This window comes from Micrasema longulum, unplaced genomic scaffold (genome assembly GCF_059751315.1).
Source record: "Micrasema longulum isolate JH-2025_06_02 unplaced genomic scaffold, ASM5975131v1 h1tg000097l, whole genome shotgun sequence".
NCBI lineage: Eukaryota > Metazoa > Arthropoda > Insecta > Trichoptera > Brachycentridae > Micrasema > Micrasema longulum.
Window position 1 is genome coordinate 2,227,535 of NW_028277303.1, and position 20,994 is coordinate 2,248,528.

General features: G+C 32.7%; 1 protein-coding gene and 1 long non-coding RNA gene across 2 annotated transcripts in view; one reads left to right on the plus strand and one right to left on the minus strand.

The window, feature by feature from the left end:
* The window catches only part of Neurl4 (neuralized E3 ubiquitin protein ligase 4), a 47,725-nt gene that overhangs the window by 13,663 nt on the left and 13,068 nt on the right, over positions 1-20,994 (plus strand). The window contains exons 10-27 of the mRNA XM_088236588.1: positions 318-402; positions 1,200-1,338; positions 3,004-3,180; positions 4,712-4,805; positions 5,473-5,590; positions 7,769-7,862; positions 8,244-8,440; positions 9,026-9,190; positions 9,266-9,390; positions 9,522-9,613; positions 12,193-12,322; positions 14,180-14,321; positions 15,909-16,078; positions 17,048-17,192; positions 17,299-17,433; positions 17,912-17,994; positions 18,476-18,631; positions 19,939-20,124. Coding sequence (XP_088092714.1) covers positions 318-402; positions 1,200-1,338; positions 3,004-3,180; positions 4,712-4,805; positions 5,473-5,590; positions 7,769-7,862; positions 8,244-8,440; positions 9,026-9,190; positions 9,266-9,390; positions 9,522-9,613; positions 12,193-12,322; positions 14,180-14,321; positions 15,909-16,078; positions 17,048-17,192; positions 17,299-17,433; positions 17,912-17,994; positions 18,476-18,631; positions 19,939-20,124 — 2,433 coding nt within the window. The remainder of the gene's footprint in view (positions 1-317; positions 403-1,199; positions 1,339-3,003; positions 3,181-4,711; positions 4,806-5,472; positions 5,591-7,768; positions 7,863-8,243; positions 8,441-9,025; positions 9,191-9,265; positions 9,391-9,521; positions 9,614-12,192; positions 12,323-14,179; positions 14,322-15,908; positions 16,079-17,047; positions 17,193-17,298; positions 17,434-17,911; positions 17,995-18,475; positions 18,632-19,938; positions 20,125-20,994) is intronic.
* Positions 5,447-13,984, minus strand: LOC148284705 (uncharacterized). The gene is made up of 3 exons (XR_015824198.1): positions 13,859-13,984; positions 9,915-9,978; positions 5,447-5,576 (listed from the first exon to the last, which is right to left on the minus strand). It is a non-coding gene; the product is annotated as an uncharacterized LOC148284705 (long non-coding RNA).

Here is a 20,994-nt window from a genome sequence, read left to right on the forward strand (position 1 = left end):
GCGCCGTGACGCAGTTGGTTAGACCACTAACCGTGAAACTGGCATCGCAGGTTCGATTCCCGCCAGTTACTAGAAAGAAATCCAAGAAAGATTTTTTTCTCAATTTGTCTGGGTGTTGTGATGTGCTTTTCATAACTTCCTTCCATATTCTGTCTTTTCCATCTGCTGTCAAGCCTCTAGAATAAAAAGCTTAGCCGATTATTCCTTAAAAAATTTTTTTTTAAAGTCATTAAACATTTCTGTAGTCAATGGATTTTACAACAATAAACTTGGATTTTACAATGATTAAATTATTTCATAACAATATTCTGTTATAGGTTTCCATCATGGATCCTGATGGTGAAGATCTTGAAGAACATGAGGATATTATGAATGTTCTTGAGATTGGAGAATCCTCAAAAGGTATTATTTGAAAAAAAAATAAGTTGGAAAAATAATAAATGGGTACTTATCACAAATTATTGTGCCATTTTCTGCTGAATTTCAAACAAAATCAAAGTATATGTGGATAAATTTGCATGGATTATCCATATATACACATACCAAAATTACTCATATTTTGTATGAGCCTGAATCGCGTTACTCTCCTAATTTTTTAATATTATCGTCTAAGAAAAGTAGCATGGATGATTGGCCTTGAGAGGGAAGACTACTTTTATGGAGATATAGAGTCAATATTAAAAATTTTAAGTCTACAAAAGTGTAGAAACAACATAGACTTCATTTTCTTGTTAGGTTTTTTTAAATAGCTTAGTTGATATACCATTGTAACTGGAACATTTAATGTTCCGATCCGTAAGTTGCTAAATAATGATGTGCTGCTCCCCGATCAGCAAACCGCAAACTATGGATTGCATGCACCAATGTCCCAATTATGTTGTATTGTAAATTCGAGACAGGATCTGAACTTTTTGGTGTAAGTCTTTCTAGATTTAAACAATCACTTAAATAGACCAGAACTCATCTCGAGGTCGTTATTTAAAAAAATTAACATTTTGATTTAATTGTATTTGTATATTAAAAATTGTAGTGTGTTTTACTGTAACTGAATGAACTGTGTGAGTCGGTAAATAAACTTCTTTCTCCTCCTGGCTGTATGTCCCATTTACTTGGAGTCTTATAATGATGATGAATTACATATAATCATAAATGTAATGAATTATGCGAAGGTAGTGAATAATAACTGTGTATTGTTTCAGGTCCATATATGTATCCCCCACCACCTCGCCGTGCATCCAACTATGGTGGGTTCGGTTTCAGCGACATTCTGGCCTTCCACCCAAACTGTGGTGCTCATGCAGTAGTCATCAATGGAGGACAGACAGCACACCGACCTTAGTTAATACATACACTTATTAATCATAATGATACACTTCGTATGTTTACTAGGGATGGAAATACTGAGAAATATGTCGAAAGGGGGGTGAGTGCTGGGAATAGGGGGAACGGTGCACTAAAACCAACTTTGGCAAATAAATGTTAATGTGAGTCCTGGTGCCGCCGACCCTTATTTATATAAGGGAAGTATGGGATTGGAAAAGCAAGGGTGAAAGTAGGCTGAATGCTGTTGAATTGCAATCTCTGTGTGGTCAAACTATGGTATGATAGGTGCATAAATGACGAGATCCGTGCATTATGTAAGGCTGACTTTAAGCATGGTCGATAAAATCAAGACAAGAGTTCCGCGTTGGTTTGGATATGTAGTAGTGTGTAAGTGATTGGACAGCGAAAGAACGGCTAAAACGATTGGATACAGAAATCGAGGAAGGCTGAGAAAGACATGGCACGAGCAAATTTGACAAATACTTGTAGATGAATATGTCAAAAGTCGGAATATTATGAGATGTATGAATAAAGAGGAAGAGGAGTGATATGGCATTCTGTCTTCTCTGCCTACCCCTACAGTAAAACGGTGTGATAGTTTGTTTGTTAACACTACTATCACATATTGTTTAAACTACTAATATTGGAATTTTTGATCGGTAATTCATAGAGAACTTTTAGTAAATATGGACGTATACATAATATAAAGCTAATGACCTGTCATTGGTTGGTTTAACTGACCACTTTAATCATCATCATCATTCCCTTTCCATAGGCAGTGGTGCATATGGCACTGCATTGATACACTAATTGCAGTGTATCTTGATCATTTTTGTCACATGAAGGTAAGATGATCAGTCTTACACTTCAGGTACCAGTCCAGGGACAATGAAATATTCTAGTGTAAAAACACCTTTTTTAATAAATACTTCATGTCAATCATCGAACCCAAGACCTCTTGCATGGTAGGCAAATGCGCTGACTACTACACCATAAGACGGACAATGTGACCACTTTACACACAATGTAACATTCACCATTTTGCCTATATTCGAACATCCGTATTGCTATAATTCTTCCCTGCGTTGAAATGACAGGCATAAGCCCTGTAAATTTCATACTTTCATATTTGTTTCTCATACAAAGTTCTCTGTTTGTTGAAATATTTACCATGTATGTGGTCCGGGTTCAATTCCCGACATAGTCGACCATTGATAATGTTGTGTTTTTACTGCAACATTTAATAATGTCCACGGACTGGCACCTGAAAATTTATCTTAATAGAAATAAGTTTGATTTGGCACATCAATGTAGTATGCTATGTATCATTACATATAGTTAGAGCTGTCAGGGGAATGATGATGTTATTTAAATAAGGCAGTCTCCGTGGTGCAAAATAGCTAAGATTACGTAATTGGACCTTTGGCTTGTTGTGCAAAAAAAACAAATAAACATTGTTTTTAATCATTAAAATCACCCAATGAATCCAGACTGGCAAGTCCTCCTTGTGGTGTAGAGGTTAGTGTGATTGGCTACCATAGATTGGTCAGCATTAGTCAGGTTATTGTATGGATTCAAAACAAAGGAAGATACAAATAATTTATCATGTGTACCTCTTGTTTACTTTAAATCTAACAAAACCTCCTTGAAAAAATTATAAAAGAAAAATCTTGATTTCAGTGCTACCGATGACTTTAATAACGGTGTCGTCTTGACTAACCGCCCTCTCAAAGCTGATGAGTTGTTTGAAGTTCGTTTGGAAAAAATTATAAGCAAGTGGGCTGGATCCATTGAAATCGGAGTAACCATGCATTCTCCCAATGATTTGGAGTTTCCCTTCACCATGACCAACATGCGGTAAGAAAATTTGTTTGTTCTTTTTCAGTTTATAAAGTATTCCTCACTAGGAAATCCCCTTCCAATTAGACTTCTTTTTTTTAAATGACTTTTTCTTTTGCTGCTCCTACCAAAGGTTGGCGACCATCATTCTGAATTCATCACGATCCTGGGCCAGTCTAATCAGCACTGCTGCATCCGGCACACCAAACCACTGTCAAGATTTCTAAGTCACAACGCTCTTTTTCGTCCCATACCCCACCTGCCCTCTATCTTTCCTTCCATAATAAGTTGGAGAAGGGCATATTTCTCATTATGGAATATGTGATCAAAGTATGAGGTTTTTCTTCTTTGAACGGTGGTCAGTAACTCCCTCTCTTTGTTCGTAATGCTTAAAACCACTTCATTGGAGACACAATCAATTCATCAGATTCAAAGCATTCTTCTGCACAACCAAAGCTTAAAGGATTCAATGTTGTTCATCCTTGAGACTTTGAGAGTCCAACCCTCCACTGCATGCAGCAACACTGCTCTCCATCTCGTGCTTAGTTTCAGATCTTGGTTGCTCAATAGTTTCTGCATTTTATAGAACACTGATCCCACAACCTCATTTCTGGTCTTTATTTCTAAATCCGAATTCCACTTGTCATTTAGCCAGCATCTTAAATATTTAAATTGGGTAATCTGTTCTATCCCACTACCATCTATAGTGAGATGGATGCTAATGCCTCTCCGTCTGCTGGCCACCATAGCTTTGGTTTTTTAATATAGTGAAATTATGTATATATATACAGCTAGGCAATGCTAAAATTTCAAACCTAGATTTCATTCATGAAAGTTAAAGCTGAGGATGTAGGTACGAAATTGTGTAATGAGACCATATGTACCAGGTTTGATAAAAAAATACCTTTGAATTTTTAATATATTTGAATTTTGAATCTAAATATGTAATTGTAGCAGCCTATTTGTTTAACTAGATTAGAACGCATATTTATAATTGATTTTCACCCATTTCGGATGCGTATTTTGTTTTTGACAAATAAAATAGTAAGAATAGTAAGCGTTTCAGTGTGATCGGTGAAAATTTTAAAGATTATTCCAGATTAAAAACGACAAACACCAGATCTAGCCTCACGGCTTGTTCGCTACTTTTTGGCAAAAATTAGACCGCATTGATGCCCCTTGCCGTTGATTTGGCCCTCTGTGACTTTTTTCTGTACCCAAAGACGGAGAGGATTATAAAACGACCATAAAGAAGATAAAGACCGAATCACTGATGGAACTGAAGGTCAAACTAAAAAGTGCATTCCAGAAATATTTTAAGGATTGGAAAAAACGTTGGTATAAGTGGCATATCTGATTACGATTACTTTGATGGGGACAATATTAATATTGAGATTTTTTATATGTTTTTAAACAAACATGAATTCCGTGTATTTTTTTATCAAACTGTGTACATTCCATTGGTTTATTAACAATTGAAACGGGTGAAAAACCACGCTAAGGGGTTGTTACATATCAATGAATTCAATTTATTTTGTATATCTTTCAGCTCGGGAACTTGGATGATGACTGGAATCGGTATAATGCACAATCGTGTTACAGTCCGTGAACAGTACGCCACTAGCAGTTTGGATCAGCTAGTTGTACGTATATTTCTTCAGTAGACATTATATTGTACAACTTTTTCATTGAATACATTGTGTTATTTTATATATTTCTCAATATTTTGTTTATCTTTAAAATGTACATTTATTGTCATATTTTTTAGTAAAATATTTAAGCCACATTTAATATTACTTAATCAATAGATTTTATATTTAGTTATTACATTTTTTTACTCAAATACGAGGGCTACTTGATATTTTCCACCCCTGACACGCTTCGAGTTGGCCAGTCGAGCAGATGTGTATTTATTACGTAGCCTAATACGCCTGCGTCTAAAGTACCAAGAGACAGGTTAAAACCTGCGATGCTTTCCTTACAGCAGACATCGGTCTGGCCATCAGGCCACTGCAAAATGCTTTTCAGTGCTAAAATGGACACACACGAGCAACATTGTGTTAAGTTTTGTACGCTTTACTCTATAGTTATCTATATGGGCAAAAAACAAATATATCCTTCATCTATGAGTATGGCAAATGCTGAAACCTTTTATTAGTCTTGTATTTTTTTAAACTTTTGTAATATTGTTTTACTGTATAAAATTATAACTGCTGGTTTTGAGAATAAATAAATAAAAATGAATTTGTATCTCGGATACAATAAGACCAATATCAGATCTCATCTTTATTTTAAATAATTTAATTTTAGGTTGGAGACCGTGTTGGTGTGATGCGCCAGTCTTGTGGAACTCTTCGTTTCTTTGTAAATGGTGTTGATCAAGGTCCTGCCACAAGTGGAATACCTGATGAGATCTACGGAGTAATAGGTAAACATTATTAATTTTCACAGGTACACCATTTTATCGTAAAATACATTTACGTATAACGTCGTTGCGCCGGCAATTTCTGCTAAGTGATTGTTCTTTTTTAAAATACTTCCCACTAAGATAACAAAATTCTTTGTTTCAACAAAATAAACTTGAATTTTTTTTCAAAATAAAATTTTTGCTTTTATTTTGAATTAATTCATGAGTGTATCTTTCTTGATTATGTTTTTTAGTATAAATTTTTGACCAGCTCTTCTGTTTACCAGTCTGTTTTTTTAGCTGGCTGGAAGATAGTACTTTTGACGAAAAGTCTACCAAAGTACTTATTGTTTGTGCAGTAGAACTCCAATTATTCGAATCAATTGGGACTGGACCCCATTGGGAAAATTGGATTTTTTCCGTAAAGAGGGTCTATTTTAATTAATTGCTGTATGTATGTTGAAAATGGGAGAAAAAAACTATTTTTAGCAGGTCAATGACACACTGACTCGACTAATCGAAACAAACAGTGGAGAAACGGAGGACAATTTGCGGAGGAAAGGACAATAGTGCGCATAGACAGAATCATTATTTTGCAAATCACAAGTAAATTTCCGTCTTAATTATTTTTTTCTGAATTCTGAAGGCGATTTTTTTATAATCAGCGATTCTGATAGTCGGAGTTCGGATAATTAGAATTCTACTGTACTTGAAGATTTAATAAAAAAATATGTTAAAGAAATCCATCATCAAAAGGTACATTATTCTCCTTAACTATCTTTACAATATCGCTTAACAGATATTGCTGGCGCAACAAGAATATCGATGATGATACTGCGCAACCTGTTTTTTTAATGAAAATGTTTTACTGCATATTAAATTTGTTACATGGACTAAAAACTGTTAATTTTAAACTATTGCTATTTTTACTCTAAATGATTATAGTTTTTCTGATACTCCAGCAAAATTTTTGGTTTATTAAAATTATAAGTAATATAACACTTTTTAGGTTCCTTTGCCAAACAAAATCAATTGATAGTTACGCGGTATTGCAGTATCACCGATGATATGTAACTATAAAAGGCATTATTACCTACCCACTATCAGTTTTTAGAAAATGTTACAACTTTGGAATGTTTTAAAAAATATTTACCTATCAGGATACATAGAGCCAACTATGTAAATTTACATACAGTAAAACCTCATTTTTACGTTCCTTGATTTTACGTTTTCCCGCTTTTTACACCGAAATATTTTGGTCCCATTTTATTCCATACATTCTTATCCAAATATTCCCCCCAATTAAGGTTTTTCATAACCCCGGTTTTACGTCGAAATTTTTTCATAACTCATTTGATCTGTCAAAAGACGAGCTGTGTGCCGCCGCGTGAATGGAGCATAAAATCAAGGTAAATAAAAAAAATGTGTAAATTATTGGCTCAAACTAAATTCAAAGTAGTGCAGTGCAATTGACCATTTTGTTCAAGTGTCTAATTTTGACATTTTACTAAACAGTGACATGCAATTGACACATGTTTAGGAAGAATAAAGTCTTTACATCAATAAATTACGATGCCGAATGTTTAGAAAATTGGCAATAGAAATTATATTTGATGTTATAAACATAATGTGAAAAGGAGATAGTTTAAACAGTTATCATAAAAGTGTGAAACAGTTTTGCCGCGATGAAAATTACAGTTGAAATTTTGTGGTGTCATACCAAAAAAAGTGATACCATATAAATAAAATTTGCCAATATTTAGGAAAAATTTGTTGTATGCATTTTATGCAAATTCAAATTTTTATTTTCGTGTTTTTAGAGTTTAGTACCTAGATAAAATTATTGAAACATGTGTTTTTATAAATTCAATAAAAAATAACACATTGTATTGCTTGAAAAAATACAAAAAAAATTTCATTAAATCATTGGTAAATATGATTAATCCCCAATCATGATAGTTCTTACATTTTTTCTGCAGTATATTTAGTATAGTCTTGTACAATAATTATATTTTATTGAAATTTCATTTTTTCTGTACATTTTTCATTTCCTCACATTAAAGTTTTCCTCAGTTTTACACTTTTTTGTTGCTCCCTTGGAAAATGTAAAACAGGGGTTTTACTGTATGTATATTATTTAAAACATTTTATTTGATATATGGTAAAGTTGCAGCGATATATGTATTAATTTTGTTTTAGATCTTTATGGGCAAGCAGCTCAAGCTTCGATTGTTCGCCTTCCTAGCCCTTCAGAGTCTCTACATTCATCATACTCAAACACAACCTTGCACGGGTTAGTTTTCACATTTGATTTATAATATACACAGGCATAGTATTATTATTTTGTTATATAAACACGAAACTGCATGCATCATAATTATTCGGAATGATAAAACCCCCCGAGGGATAAATCCAGTATTTGTCTACAACAAGCGTGTCAAACTAAAAAGCTGTGCCAAATATTTATGGTTTAAGTTTACACAAGCCCCAAAAAAGAAAAGAAAATCTTCAAAATTTTCATGGAAACTGCTTACTATCTTTCCTGATTTGGGAGGAATTGTGTTTGTAGTTATTACTTTGAAAACTTATTGTCAAAGGCCCCATACCGCGAGTTTGACATGCTTGGTCTACAAAATTTTAACATACTCAAAATATTGTTTTTTATAATTTTTAGCGGGGAACTCGCATTTCACCGCATCTGCGGAAATAATGTAACAATTGGAAGAAATGGAGATGTGGCGTATAGGTACAAGAAGTCTCTCACCCAAGATTGTATTCTTATCAGCAACAGACCCCTCCGAGAATTTGAAATGTTTCAAATTCGAGTTGATAATAGAGAGTACAATAGTTGCCATAGGTTAATTTCCATCGGTAAGAAATAGTCTAAATAAATACTTTTATATAACTTACTGAAACTGAGCTTCTACGTTAAGTTTGTAGATTGTTTACTACCCTTTGCTTATTCTGCATTACAATGTTGTATGTCGATAAAGTGACTATTTTTTTGGCCAATGTTTCAAACCGCATCATCACCCGGGCTGATATTTTGTCTGTATGCAGTGTTTTTGGGAATATAATATCTCGTATTTAGATGCGGATAGGATTAATAATGTTTTATTGGATTCCGTCATGGAGTTCAGTAACATTCCTAATATAATGTATAATATTCTCCTCTGCTTTTTTGAAAACAACTTTTAACACAATTCTTATCTTTTGCTGTTTTTTATTTTTATTTTCATTTCCATTTTTCTTTTATTATATTGTATGTTGATTGTATTTAAAACATGTTTGATACTATTGTAATTCATTTTTTAAACTATTTTGTAAAAGGTTCTTCGAACCATAAATAAATATCAAAACATCAGCCCAGATGAAAGGCCTAGCGATATACATGTCAAAATAACCCCATTAAACATTATCAGTGTAGCTTCCAAGTTATTTATTTATGTTTTAAAGGTATAACAACTGTGTTTCCTACACGAGTATTTCTGCCCCCTACTCCCGCCGAGTTGTGTAAAGAAGTATACATGCTAGATGGAAATGTTTTATATAATTACAAAACTGGTAATCGGCGTCCTTACACATTCGATTTGGATTCTATTCCTGTTGGAACTTTGCTCGGTATATTATCTCATTTATTTAAAATTATTTTCTTATAATTTAACATACACATTTCTCATAAAAATATTTCTATAGGTATAATGCGCCATGCAGACAGAAGTGTCCATTTTTACGTTGATGGAGTAGACCAAGGAAAATCTTGGGATATTCAAAGCATTAATATGTATGCAGTAATAGATTTGATTGGACAATGTACACAGGTATTTGTAATTATTATCATTTAAATTTTAATCAGTAAATGATTTCTTGCAGTGAAAAATGGTTTCTAATAAATATTTTATAATTCAAATGATTGAAAAGATATATTTCAAATGCTTATATTAAATTCTAGGTAACCATTACACCACCGAAGCCCCGAGCTTTTGCAAATTCGGAAAATTCCTTGATGCTCTACACTGGATCATCTCAAATGAAGCAACATACGTATGTATATATCAATTATGTTTAAATCAATATGATATTGTATTAAAGCACACATAAAAGTGAAGCTATCTCATTGTGAAGTGGGTCATTTTTGAATATTTTTTTTCGCTCGTTTTGGTGTAAAAGTTATGGTCTGATTTGAAAATTTGTTGTTTTGAAAATTCCATTACCGTACCTGTACGAGTAAAAGTAAATGCAACAGTAAATTTGAAATAGTTTGTAACTTCCTCGGGAAAAGACGCAATCAATTTATATTTTAATTTTAACCTGCTCAGTGCCACGACCAAAACTCTTTCCATACCTGTGGTGTCGTGTCAGGCGACGAGTGCGATATCTTGCAAGTGACAACTCTTCAGTAATATTATCTAAAAAAAAAAGGATGATTGTTGAAAAAGCTTCACTCTGAAAGTCCTATTTAGTCTGTGGTGATTCTCAAATTCGATCCACAAAATTACAGTCAAAGTTTTGTAATCCTGTAAGTATATAAAATTAAAAATATTTTTAATAGAGACTTGAATAAGTTTTCGCTGTTTCACAACAGATGGTGTTATCTTAGCCGTTTTATATCGGGAAATACTGCAGCCAATTTCTATCTTGAAATTACAGCATATATGTTATTCCGCCGAAGTGTGTTTTTTCATCGCATTAAACATGTTGAATTTCGTGCCCTAAAAAAGATTCTTGTGGGGAATTTCACTGCATTACTTTTTTATTTTAAATCTGCAAATGAAGCACATAGAATTCTTGTGGAGACTTACGGCGACCATGCTCTTTCGGAAACAACATGCAGATGTTGCCAAAAAACAACAACAGTTGCCAAACGTTTAAAAGTATTAGAAATGTAGGAATGATTCCAAATTAAGGAAATTGGAAAAAGGACAATGAATACAATATGTACCTACCAGTTCGCACATGACTAACTTTCGTTTGGTAGCAATGCCAAATTCAATGTTTTTTGCTTTAAACCCATGTTATTCTTTTTTCAAAATCAGTTACGAGTAGTTACATATTTGTTTTAACGTTGTTTCTTATTGCTCAAATATTTACATGTAGTTATTGATGGATAAATTAAAAATTTGCATACGAGTTCTATCGCGGTACTAAGATGGCATGAACACCAAAAATGAGTAAGTATTGACTTAACACAGCAAGCGATCGCTTCCGTTTGGCGAATTTAGACCTCAATAATACTCTCCTAGGAAGACTGAACACTAATGTTAAAGATGAAGGATTAAAAGCGATTGTGGAAGCGGACTCATATTAAATAACGACTTTAATGGCAGCAGCTTAAAACGTAAGTGACAAAACTATATGTGCAAAATCAAATCAACTGCCAGCGGCAAGCGTTTATCGCAATAGTTGGATAAAGGGACTCCAACCAAACAATGCCAATAGTTTAAGATCACCCAAAAGAAGCTTGTGGTAACGGTATGGGATCCTGTGTCAGTGATACCCTTACAATTTCATGAGATCTGGCCCAACTATAATTGCAATCGTATATTGTCAAGAATTGCAGACAATCATGGAGAAGCTCTCAGTAAAACAACTGAAGCTAGTCAATCGCTCATTGCCACTGTTACTTCACGTCAACACCCGGCTGCTCACTTCTAAGCAGAAGGTTTCTAAGCTGAAGGGAAAAATTATACTAAGAGTCTGTGATAAATCCCTTCACTCAACTCCCTCCTATAGGACTTTCACAGCAAAGGCATCGGTCAAGTACCAGCAAAACTGCATTGATAATATTTAAATTAATTCAATAAATAATTTTCATACAAAAAAAAACTTGAATTTTTATGTACAAATTGGCAACTTTATGTTTAAGTTTGGTAAAACAAGGATCAAAATGTAAACATACTAAATTATATAAATTTGTTGCAACAGAGAGGGAAAACATTTATATGGGAATACGGAAGTCTAGGCTAACTGGTATAAGAAGAAGTATAAAAATGGGGAATTGGTTCAGTCGGATGAATCTCACCCATGTGATAAAGGTTTCAGCTCTTTTATTTCACAAAAGTCAACAGATGAAATAGTTGAGGAAATGTGGATGTTCAAATACAGGCAGAATGGTGGATTTTACACAGTGTGTAAAGTGGCCACTTAACCAGCCAATGACAGGTCATAAGCCCTGTAAATACCCAGACTTCCATATTCCTTTCTCAAAAATGTTTTCCCTCTCCGTTGCAACAAATTCAGATTTAAATAATTCTCAGCCTGTCTGCAAACATTTGGACATACTTAAAATATTGTTGATACTAAATTATTTTGATAGATCAAAATGATAGGTGTTACTACAAAAATGTCTGAATTAATTCATTTGTTCTGAATTGGAAATCAATAAATAATGTTATTCACAGTTTCCCAAATGTCAGTTGACCATTTGAAAAAAATCGTACTTCAGTTGTTATCTGAAATAGTACAATTTCATTGTTTGGTAAATTGTTTTGGCTTAAATACCATACTTGGGCGTATTATCTATTTGATTAAAACATTCTTGGTACTTGAACACACTTATTCTAATTCTCACAATAATTATATTGTTGTCTGTATATCATACCTTTTCCTATTTTACATTTTAGATTCTCAGAATACTGCGGCCCGAACCTCAAAGTCCTTCAAGATGGATCTCGGGTACTAGTTATTAATCCCAAACCGAAAGGAAAACTGGTTTTCAGTTCTTCTCTCTTGAAACCAGATGAAATTTTTGAGGTCTGAATGAACTTAAATTTAGTATGCTTTCCTATATTTTTTGATTTCTTACTATTGTGAACATCCTGTATTATGTATCATCGGTATACTGATAAAACCCTCTAATTGCATAATTGCTTCCATTTTAATGTTTTATTTATTTATTTATTGCACAAAATACACAAATTTACATAGACACAATTATATGTTTTTTATGTCCCGACTTGTTAGAAAATTCCGTGTTAAGTCGGGACTCTTCGATATATAAATCAAAAATATTTATTTACATATTAAAACAATATACAGGTAATCAAAACAATATGCAAAATAATCAAAACAATTTGCAAAATAATCAAAACAATATGCAAAATAATCAAAACAATATACAAAATAATAATAGAGAAATATACAAAATAATAATAGAAAAATATAAATAATAAAAATTTATACATGTCAAAAAATGGAATGTAGAAACGTTTTATAATACTACGTATGACAGTGATGATATACATATATGGATAATAATGAATGTTTGACTCAACAAAACTCTTTTCCAGTCTTTCTTATTCATATTTTGGGCATAATACATACTCATGAAACTATCTTAGTTCCTTCAAATTGTTTCTACAAATGATATTTTGAAAAAAAATCTGGTAATTGAAATGAATGGTTTTCACCAGAAATCTTTTTTTTAAAGTACCTTTTGTGGGTTTCTATACATGCTAACTTTGAAACTAAACCTCGGAGGATTTAGAGGATTTTATCAGTTGATAAATCTTAAAAATAGGTATAACTTCATTTTAAATTTATTTTCTCAAATTTCGAGCATCTAATAGATTTTATCAGTATACTGACGATCCTTATATTATTGGAGTCTTTATTAATTCATTTACACTTGTTTAAATATTAATGAACTTATTAAGGCTTTTTAGGCTGTGCCCGTGTCAAGCCATAATAATTAACAATAAAAAATACATAGTAAAATTAATTAGATTAAATTAAAAGAAATTTTAGAATACCCATAGTAACTTGTTTGTTAATTATTTCACTTTTAAGTTGTTAAATATCACACTTTGTGATACATTATTATAAAAATTACTTTATCATTAGTGCTACGCAATATCACGTTTTTTTAAAGTAATAAGGGTTCTATGAAATACAGTCCAGAAAAAAATGTTTTTGCTACTTGTAAGTATCATAAAAAATATTTTTAAATTTGTAATTTTGAATTCCCGCAAAAACGATCATTGCATTGGCCACGCCCCTAATACGTCACGATTTATGTTCATTTTCAACATTGTTCCAAACCATTCAAATTCTTATAAAACATCGTCACGAATCTTGACGTCACAACTATCAATGCCAAACATATCGCATTTTTTTAGAGGCATTGAATTTTCCTTATGTGGCGTGTGTCGTTTGCACTCTTCGCTGACATGCATGGCAGCCGTCCATATCAGGGTTGATGTCACATTAACCCAGAAAAACTAAATATGTACATTTAAATATACTTTAATTTACTGGACCCATATTACAATGTAAATGTAAGAGATTTACCGATTTTGCTGAAAAAAATCTGTCATTTTTCCAGTTTCATCTGCCGGACCCCGGTGTAATCTCATGCTTGGGTGTTTGGAGCTGTAAATCACTACTGTTATTGGGCTTCTTGGCTTTTTGTGATGCAAAAAAAAATATGTGCAAATTTATTTAGTTGGATAACAATAATTATTTAAACAGTTGTATAGAATCTAATTCCACTGTTGTGATTAATGTTTAAACAAACGATCACTGGTTCAATAAACTACACCTATGAAAAATTTGTGTATAATATTTTTTATTTAGGTACTGTGGGATAAAATTATTTTTGTTTCATTTTAGGTGGAGGTAATGGCATGTAATTTTGATATAACCGGTTCAATGAAAATTGGTGTAACAGATTTCAATATCTTGAATGCACACGTCAACAGCAACATTCCTGAAAACATTGAGGGTCTGCCGAAATTAACTTATTTCATCGATGGTAAATTATCTTGTTCTTTTGGCTATTTCTTAAAAAAACCTTCACAAAGTGGTTTATAATAATCGAATTGCATATATCCACATAACACATTAATGACCAAAAAATAAGTGTTTTTACTGTATCAAACTTCAAGAACCATTTATTCTTAAAATTTTTAAATAATAATTGAGTTTCTAGTATTTTCTTTTGTTTTTTGTGTATACATATATTTTAAAAATTAAAAATTGTATATTTTATATTTGGAAATTGTCTATAACCTCTGTATATGTATATGCCCTATGGGCTATGGGTGTTAATAAATAAATAATGTCAACACAATTCCAAACATAGTAATTTTATAAGATATGTCGCCGCCAAATAGTTAAATCAGCCACTTAATTGGACAGTTAGGATGTTCATTAAATGTCCGCATTCAATTGAATGGCTAACAGATGCTTAGCCAAAATGTTGAAGGCAACGTTTAACGAAAGGGCTGAACGTCGCTTTGAATTTTAATACAACAATATTAATTGTTTTATTTAAAAATTTATTTTGTTATGTGAAGTTAGGTGAGGTTAGGATGGATTAAGTTTAATAATAATAAAAAATAATGTTTTTTACTTAACCTTATCCAACCTAACCTTACCTATCCAGGCGGCTTTTGGGTCAGCTGTTTCCAAAGGGCTAGTTTTTAACCAGCCAACATGTTGAACGTTGAGCTATCTTAATTCATTAAACGAACAGCCTAGCCATTCGATTGAATGCTGGCATTAAATGAATAGCCTAGTCGTCCAATTGAGTGGCTGATTTAACAATTTGGCGGCGACATATACAAATGTTTTATATTGTAAATAATTATTTTGATCGTTTTCTATTCCTGCTTTATATTGGGAATTCCATATGTGAGATGTATATTCTAAGTAACTTCTAACAAAAGCATTATATCTGTAGCTTGGAGCTATAAGGGTCAATGTCGTTAATCGTAATATTATTAAAGAGTAATTTATATATCATTTTGTGGCGTTATAATGAATTGTTTGACGTCTTGGAAAGCAAATATTAATTTAAAACATTACAACACATGTCCGTATATAAAAAAAACATGTGTCAGACCAATCATGACGTATGCAGTAGAGACGAGGGCAGATATGATGAGAACAAAAAATGTGCTCAGAATGTCAGAGATAAAAGTACTAAGGGTAATGCCAGGAAAAACCCTAGGGACAGAATCCGGAATCAAGAAATTAGACGGACTTGCGATACCCGAGACATAGTATGGTGGAGCAGAACGAGGAGAAGATTCTGGAGACATCACGTCGATAGAATGGACAGCTCCAGAACCCCCTTTGCCGCGGCCCATTAAATCTCTGTTTATATTTTATCCTGTTTATATTTAAAAACATGAAATCTGATATTGGCCCTTCTAGATCTAGGCCCAAGATATAATTTTATTAGAGCTTTTGGATTATTAAAGTGTTTGCTCAACATTTTGATAGATAGAGGTGGTAGAAAAGTTAAGTATGCTTTTTCGATACATACCGATGAAGATAGCGTTTGTAATTGCCCCCCCTCCCCCACCACCGATAATAATTAATATTTTTTTTTTAGAAAATTTTGTGAAGAATAACATGAATTCTAATACATCCTTTGCCACTTTCAATATGAGAAACCTGAGAAGCAAAGACACAGTTGCTTTACGCCGTATTGGATACACGGATGCCATTTGTTTGCTTATCAATTCTGTAGAGCGTGGGGTTATTTTTGAAAATGTCCCGGATGTAAGTTTTTAAAATTTTATTTCATAAATATATTTTTATTAAAGTATGTCATTTTTAAATGTTTCGGTGGTTTGACTTCTTCGGGAACATAGAAATAAGACGACAGATGAAGCAACCTCCGATGAATCCAAATGTCATTAAGTGGGAGCAATATGTTTGGCTGGGCTGCATACAACAGATGCCTCCTAAAAGTATTTATAACGCATGCCTACTTTACATGGCATCAGATTCTCTGGTCCTGGATTTCAACAGTTGTTTGTTGGCAGTTCATGTCAGAACCACAGTACGCGAACTCGGTGTAGGAGGACGCACAGTTGACATATGGGCCTGGAGGCTGTGAATGCCATATGCTCTCAATTAGGAAGCGGATATGGAATTAAGATGATAATAGTCTTAAAAACGGCGATATATACATGGGCCATGATTATTATCATTATTACAATGATTGTATATGGTACATTTGATAAAATAGAGTCATAACTCAAGAAAGCTGAATTTTCAGGAGAGCCTAATAATGAAATATCTTATGTTAGTTTTTAGGCTATTATCTCAAAACCATGGTTTCAATAAGCACATATAACTCAGTGTATTTTTCTTCTTTTTTTTTACACCCTTAAAAGTAATGCTGATAAGTTTGTTTAGATTTGACTTTTTTGACCAAAATTTTTTTTAAGTATGACGCTGTTAGATAATGACGGCGCTTAAATAAGTGTTAGTGTAAGTGTGTTATACAGCCATCAAACGGGTAAATCGTAAGGCTAGAATTATGTCAGTTTTTTAGCATATGATGGCTTTTTAAAAATAATTTATGCTGTATACTTAACTAAATAATCAGATTTTTTTGAGGTATGACTGTATTTCATCGGATGTGCAACATTCTGATTCAATACTGCTATTTAAAATTTAAATATTCAAATAAAATAAATAATTTCGTATGTATCTAAAATTGTATGATTTCTCTGATTCCAGAAGGTATTTGTGGTGATTGATTTGGCTGGACCACCCCAGGGTCTGCGTGTAACTTCTTTAGATGGACAGTTGGATATGAGTGGTGGACCTGATGATAATCTTCACAGTATTCACATGTTGGATTCTTTTGGATACCACAGCGAAGGTTTAATTTATTTGAGCATGCAACCATTTTGATTTCATCATAAATTTTATAAGGATCTTCCTGTTCTTTTTACTAACTATTTTCAAACTTGTAAGTTCTTTTCCAGATTGTTGCTACGCTCCTGTTAATCGCTTCATGAAAGGAACACAACCCGTGCGCAAGCTGAGTCTTCCATTGGAAAGTTTCCACACATCAGAGTTCTTTTGTCATCATGGAAGCAATATTGTTATGGATAATGAAGGTAGGATATCCTTAAACTCTTAAAATACAAATTCAATACCTTGACTTGAATTTAATATCAAAATATTTTTTTTTTGATTTTACAATTCTGGCTGGCCAAAAAAATAAGATTCGCTAGTGCGCCTGTATTCTTTTGAGCAAATTTTATTTTTGGATTAATCATTTTATCCACACTCAGAGTTATTAAACGTAAAATATAAAGTAAATAAAATAATAAAAATAAACAATATTATTTTGTAAATTGTATTCTTGTGTGTTTAATTTATGAATGTTACACAGTGAGCAAAGAGATCACTTAAACCAGCCAACGGCATGTCGTTATCCCTGTAAATGCCCAGTCTTCTATATTCTCATACCTTGTAAGGGTTTTTGTATTTCATATTATTATTTGTTGTAGGGAAGCAGCCTTTGCTGGTGCGCCTATGTTATCTTGTGTATCAGTTTGATATATGCTAAAAAAAGTTTTCTTTGATTTATAGCTCATTCTGCCCATCGCATTAGGGGTTACAATCAAGGTCTGGTTGTGATAAATCGCCAAATAACAAGAGGACAGTCTTATCAGGTAATGCACATTTTTAGTAAAAATAGTTAAAAAATTATCCAATAAAATTTATGTAGCTGTTAATAAATTTCTGGATCAAAAATACCATTTACATAGCTGTTTTATAGTATTCATGGTTTAGGAGCCATTAAAAAAAAAATACCCAGCTACAATTTCGTATAAATAAACACACATGTAATACATACATACATCATCATTCCCTTTCCGCACCTAATGGTGCATAGGGCACTAAACTGGTACACCATTTTTGTTACATGAAGGTAATGTGATCTGTCTTACGGTTCATGTACCAGCCACTGAAATGTTCTAGTATAAAAATACCTTTTAAATAAATATTTCATGTCAACCATGTCGAGAATCAAACCTGAGACCTCTTGCATGGTAAGCAAACACGCTAACCACTACACTACGTACATGCATGTAAACCACATAACACACACAAGCTCATTCATTATAAATGATGTAATATGTATTTGTTTAGATTTCGGTGCAGAAGATAAATAACAAGTGGTCTTCTGGACTTGTAATGGGTGTCAGTAAGTACTGGCTTCCTCGTTGCAATCCTCCATCAGCTGCTGACCTCAGTGCTGGCTACTGGATGGTCTCTTCTGATACACTCTATCTCGATGGCTATAAGGTACATAATCGATTTTATTCCTTTTTTTATTTTAAGATTAATACTTTTTAACTGTCTAAAATAATTTATTATGTGCTATTTGTATTTAGACAAGATACTTATGCAATGGGGTTCAGCAGTTTTTTTATATTTTTAATTATTAATATTTGGGATTTGTTTGCCAGAAGTGTTCGGAAAAATAAGGGAAACCAATTGCAGAAGACGAATCATTCTCCACCACGACAATGCAAGCTGTCACACATCAGCTCAAACAAGTGAATTTTTGAGCATTCAAAACATCGAATCGATGGGTCATTCGCCGTACAGTCCTGATTTGGCACGCAATGATTTTTCCTTATTCCCCCATATCAAAAATAAATTGCGAGGTCAACGTTTTTCGACGCCTGAAGAAGCGGTTGATACGTTCAAATCACATGTTTATGTGTACCTCAATCGGACTGGAAAAAGTGCTTTGAAAATTAGTTCAAACGCATGCAAAAGTGTATTGACCTTCAAGGAGAATATTTTGAAAAACAATAAAGCCAATTTCGATTATAAATATTTGTTTTTACTTGTCTATCTCAAAACTTAAGTAGCAACTCTCGTATAGGCGTAATATATATAACATAATAGGCGGCCTCCGTGGTGTAATTGTTAAGACGCTTGACTCACGAACGGAAGGTTTCGGGTTCGATTCCCGGTGAGAATACAAAAATTTAAAATGTGATTTTTCTCAAGCCTGACTATTCTGTGCTACAATTCACCACTGTAATTGGGCCTCCTGGCCTGTTGTGGTGTAATAAAAAATAATAACATACAGGCAGAAAAAGTATCTTTCTGAGAAAACAGAATAAAGTGAGTATTTGGTTTGTGGTGTAATTGAAAAAAAAAAATTAACAACAGACGGGCAGAAAAAGTAACTTTCTTAGAAAACAGAAAAAAGTGAGTATTTTGTTTATTCATTTATGATCGCTAGATTTCACTCAAAATCGATAGATCTTGGGAGGATCGGGTTGGCACCCTACCGATTATTTGTTTTTTGAGAAAAATCACATTTAATTTTTTGTTGTGAGATTCTAATTAATCAACTGAGGCCTGAAGGGCCAAATTTCCTAGCATGTAACAGTCGGCGATCGTTGGCTTTTGCCTGCTAGTTAATATTGTTATTATTATTAATATTATTAATAATGCTGAATATAGTAAAATTGAAAATATTTAAAACAATACCGAACTATTTTCATTTTTATATCACTGAAAAGATAACATTACAATATTTGAGTATGTTTTAAATTGAACATTTGAATTTCACACAAATCATTCCATTTCAGAAAAAGACAGAATATGGACAAATCTTGGATCGTCTACGGATTGGATCTGTTGCATCCATATTGTTCACTGAATCTGGAGAGCTTCAGTTGTTTGTGGATGGTGTCAATTTTGGATCTTTTGCAAAGATTAACCCGAAATTCAGGGAAGTTTATCCAATTGTAGATGTCTATGGGAAATGCGAACAGGTAAGTCCTAGTTATTAAACGTTTTTTATTTTATTAGAAATTGATTTGTTGAATACCAAATTTTCAGTAGAAACTAATTAAGTGCCAGTGTAGAAGACACGAAATTAAAATGATTTACAATCTTTTTGAGTTTGTCCAAATATTTCTATACAAAGACTGGATTTCACCCCCTGGGGAGCTATAAGATTAAAAAATTGCAACAGAGCTGGAGAACATTTTAGAGAAGAAAATATGTAAGTCTAGGCATTTACAGGGCTTATGACCTGCCATTAGCTGGTTTGAGTGGCCACTTTACATACTGTGTAACTTCACAAAAATCGACATTAAAGTACATTTTTCCACATACCCGAAACTGTTTTAAAGACTGTGGGTCTTCCCATCGATTTCACTCATACAAAAAACCTTTTTTTTGTTAATAAATGAGTTATTCTTTTAAAATTTTCAATTGTGTATATTGCAATTTTAATTGAATTATATTATTTTATTTTAATGGATATTTTCATTTATCCTCATTGTAAAAATTAATGGTAGCAAAACTGTATTTACTTATAAAACAATAGCCATTATTATTGTAATTCATTATTGTAATTTGATAAATTTAGTAACATCAGATTGGATTATTATTATTATTATTTAATTACTTAACTCCGAAGCCCTTCACATAAGTCACCAAAAGATAAATCCCGCAATTATGCATGTGGCACTGCCTTTTTAAAGGGTATTAACTACTTCAATTTAAACAAAAGTGAATGGATTGTTAGTAAGAAGGTACCTACCCATTAAAATCAACTGATGGAAGAAGTATGGATGTAAAAACATAGGCAAAATGTTACACAGTGTGTAAAAGTGGCTACTTAAACTAGCCAATGA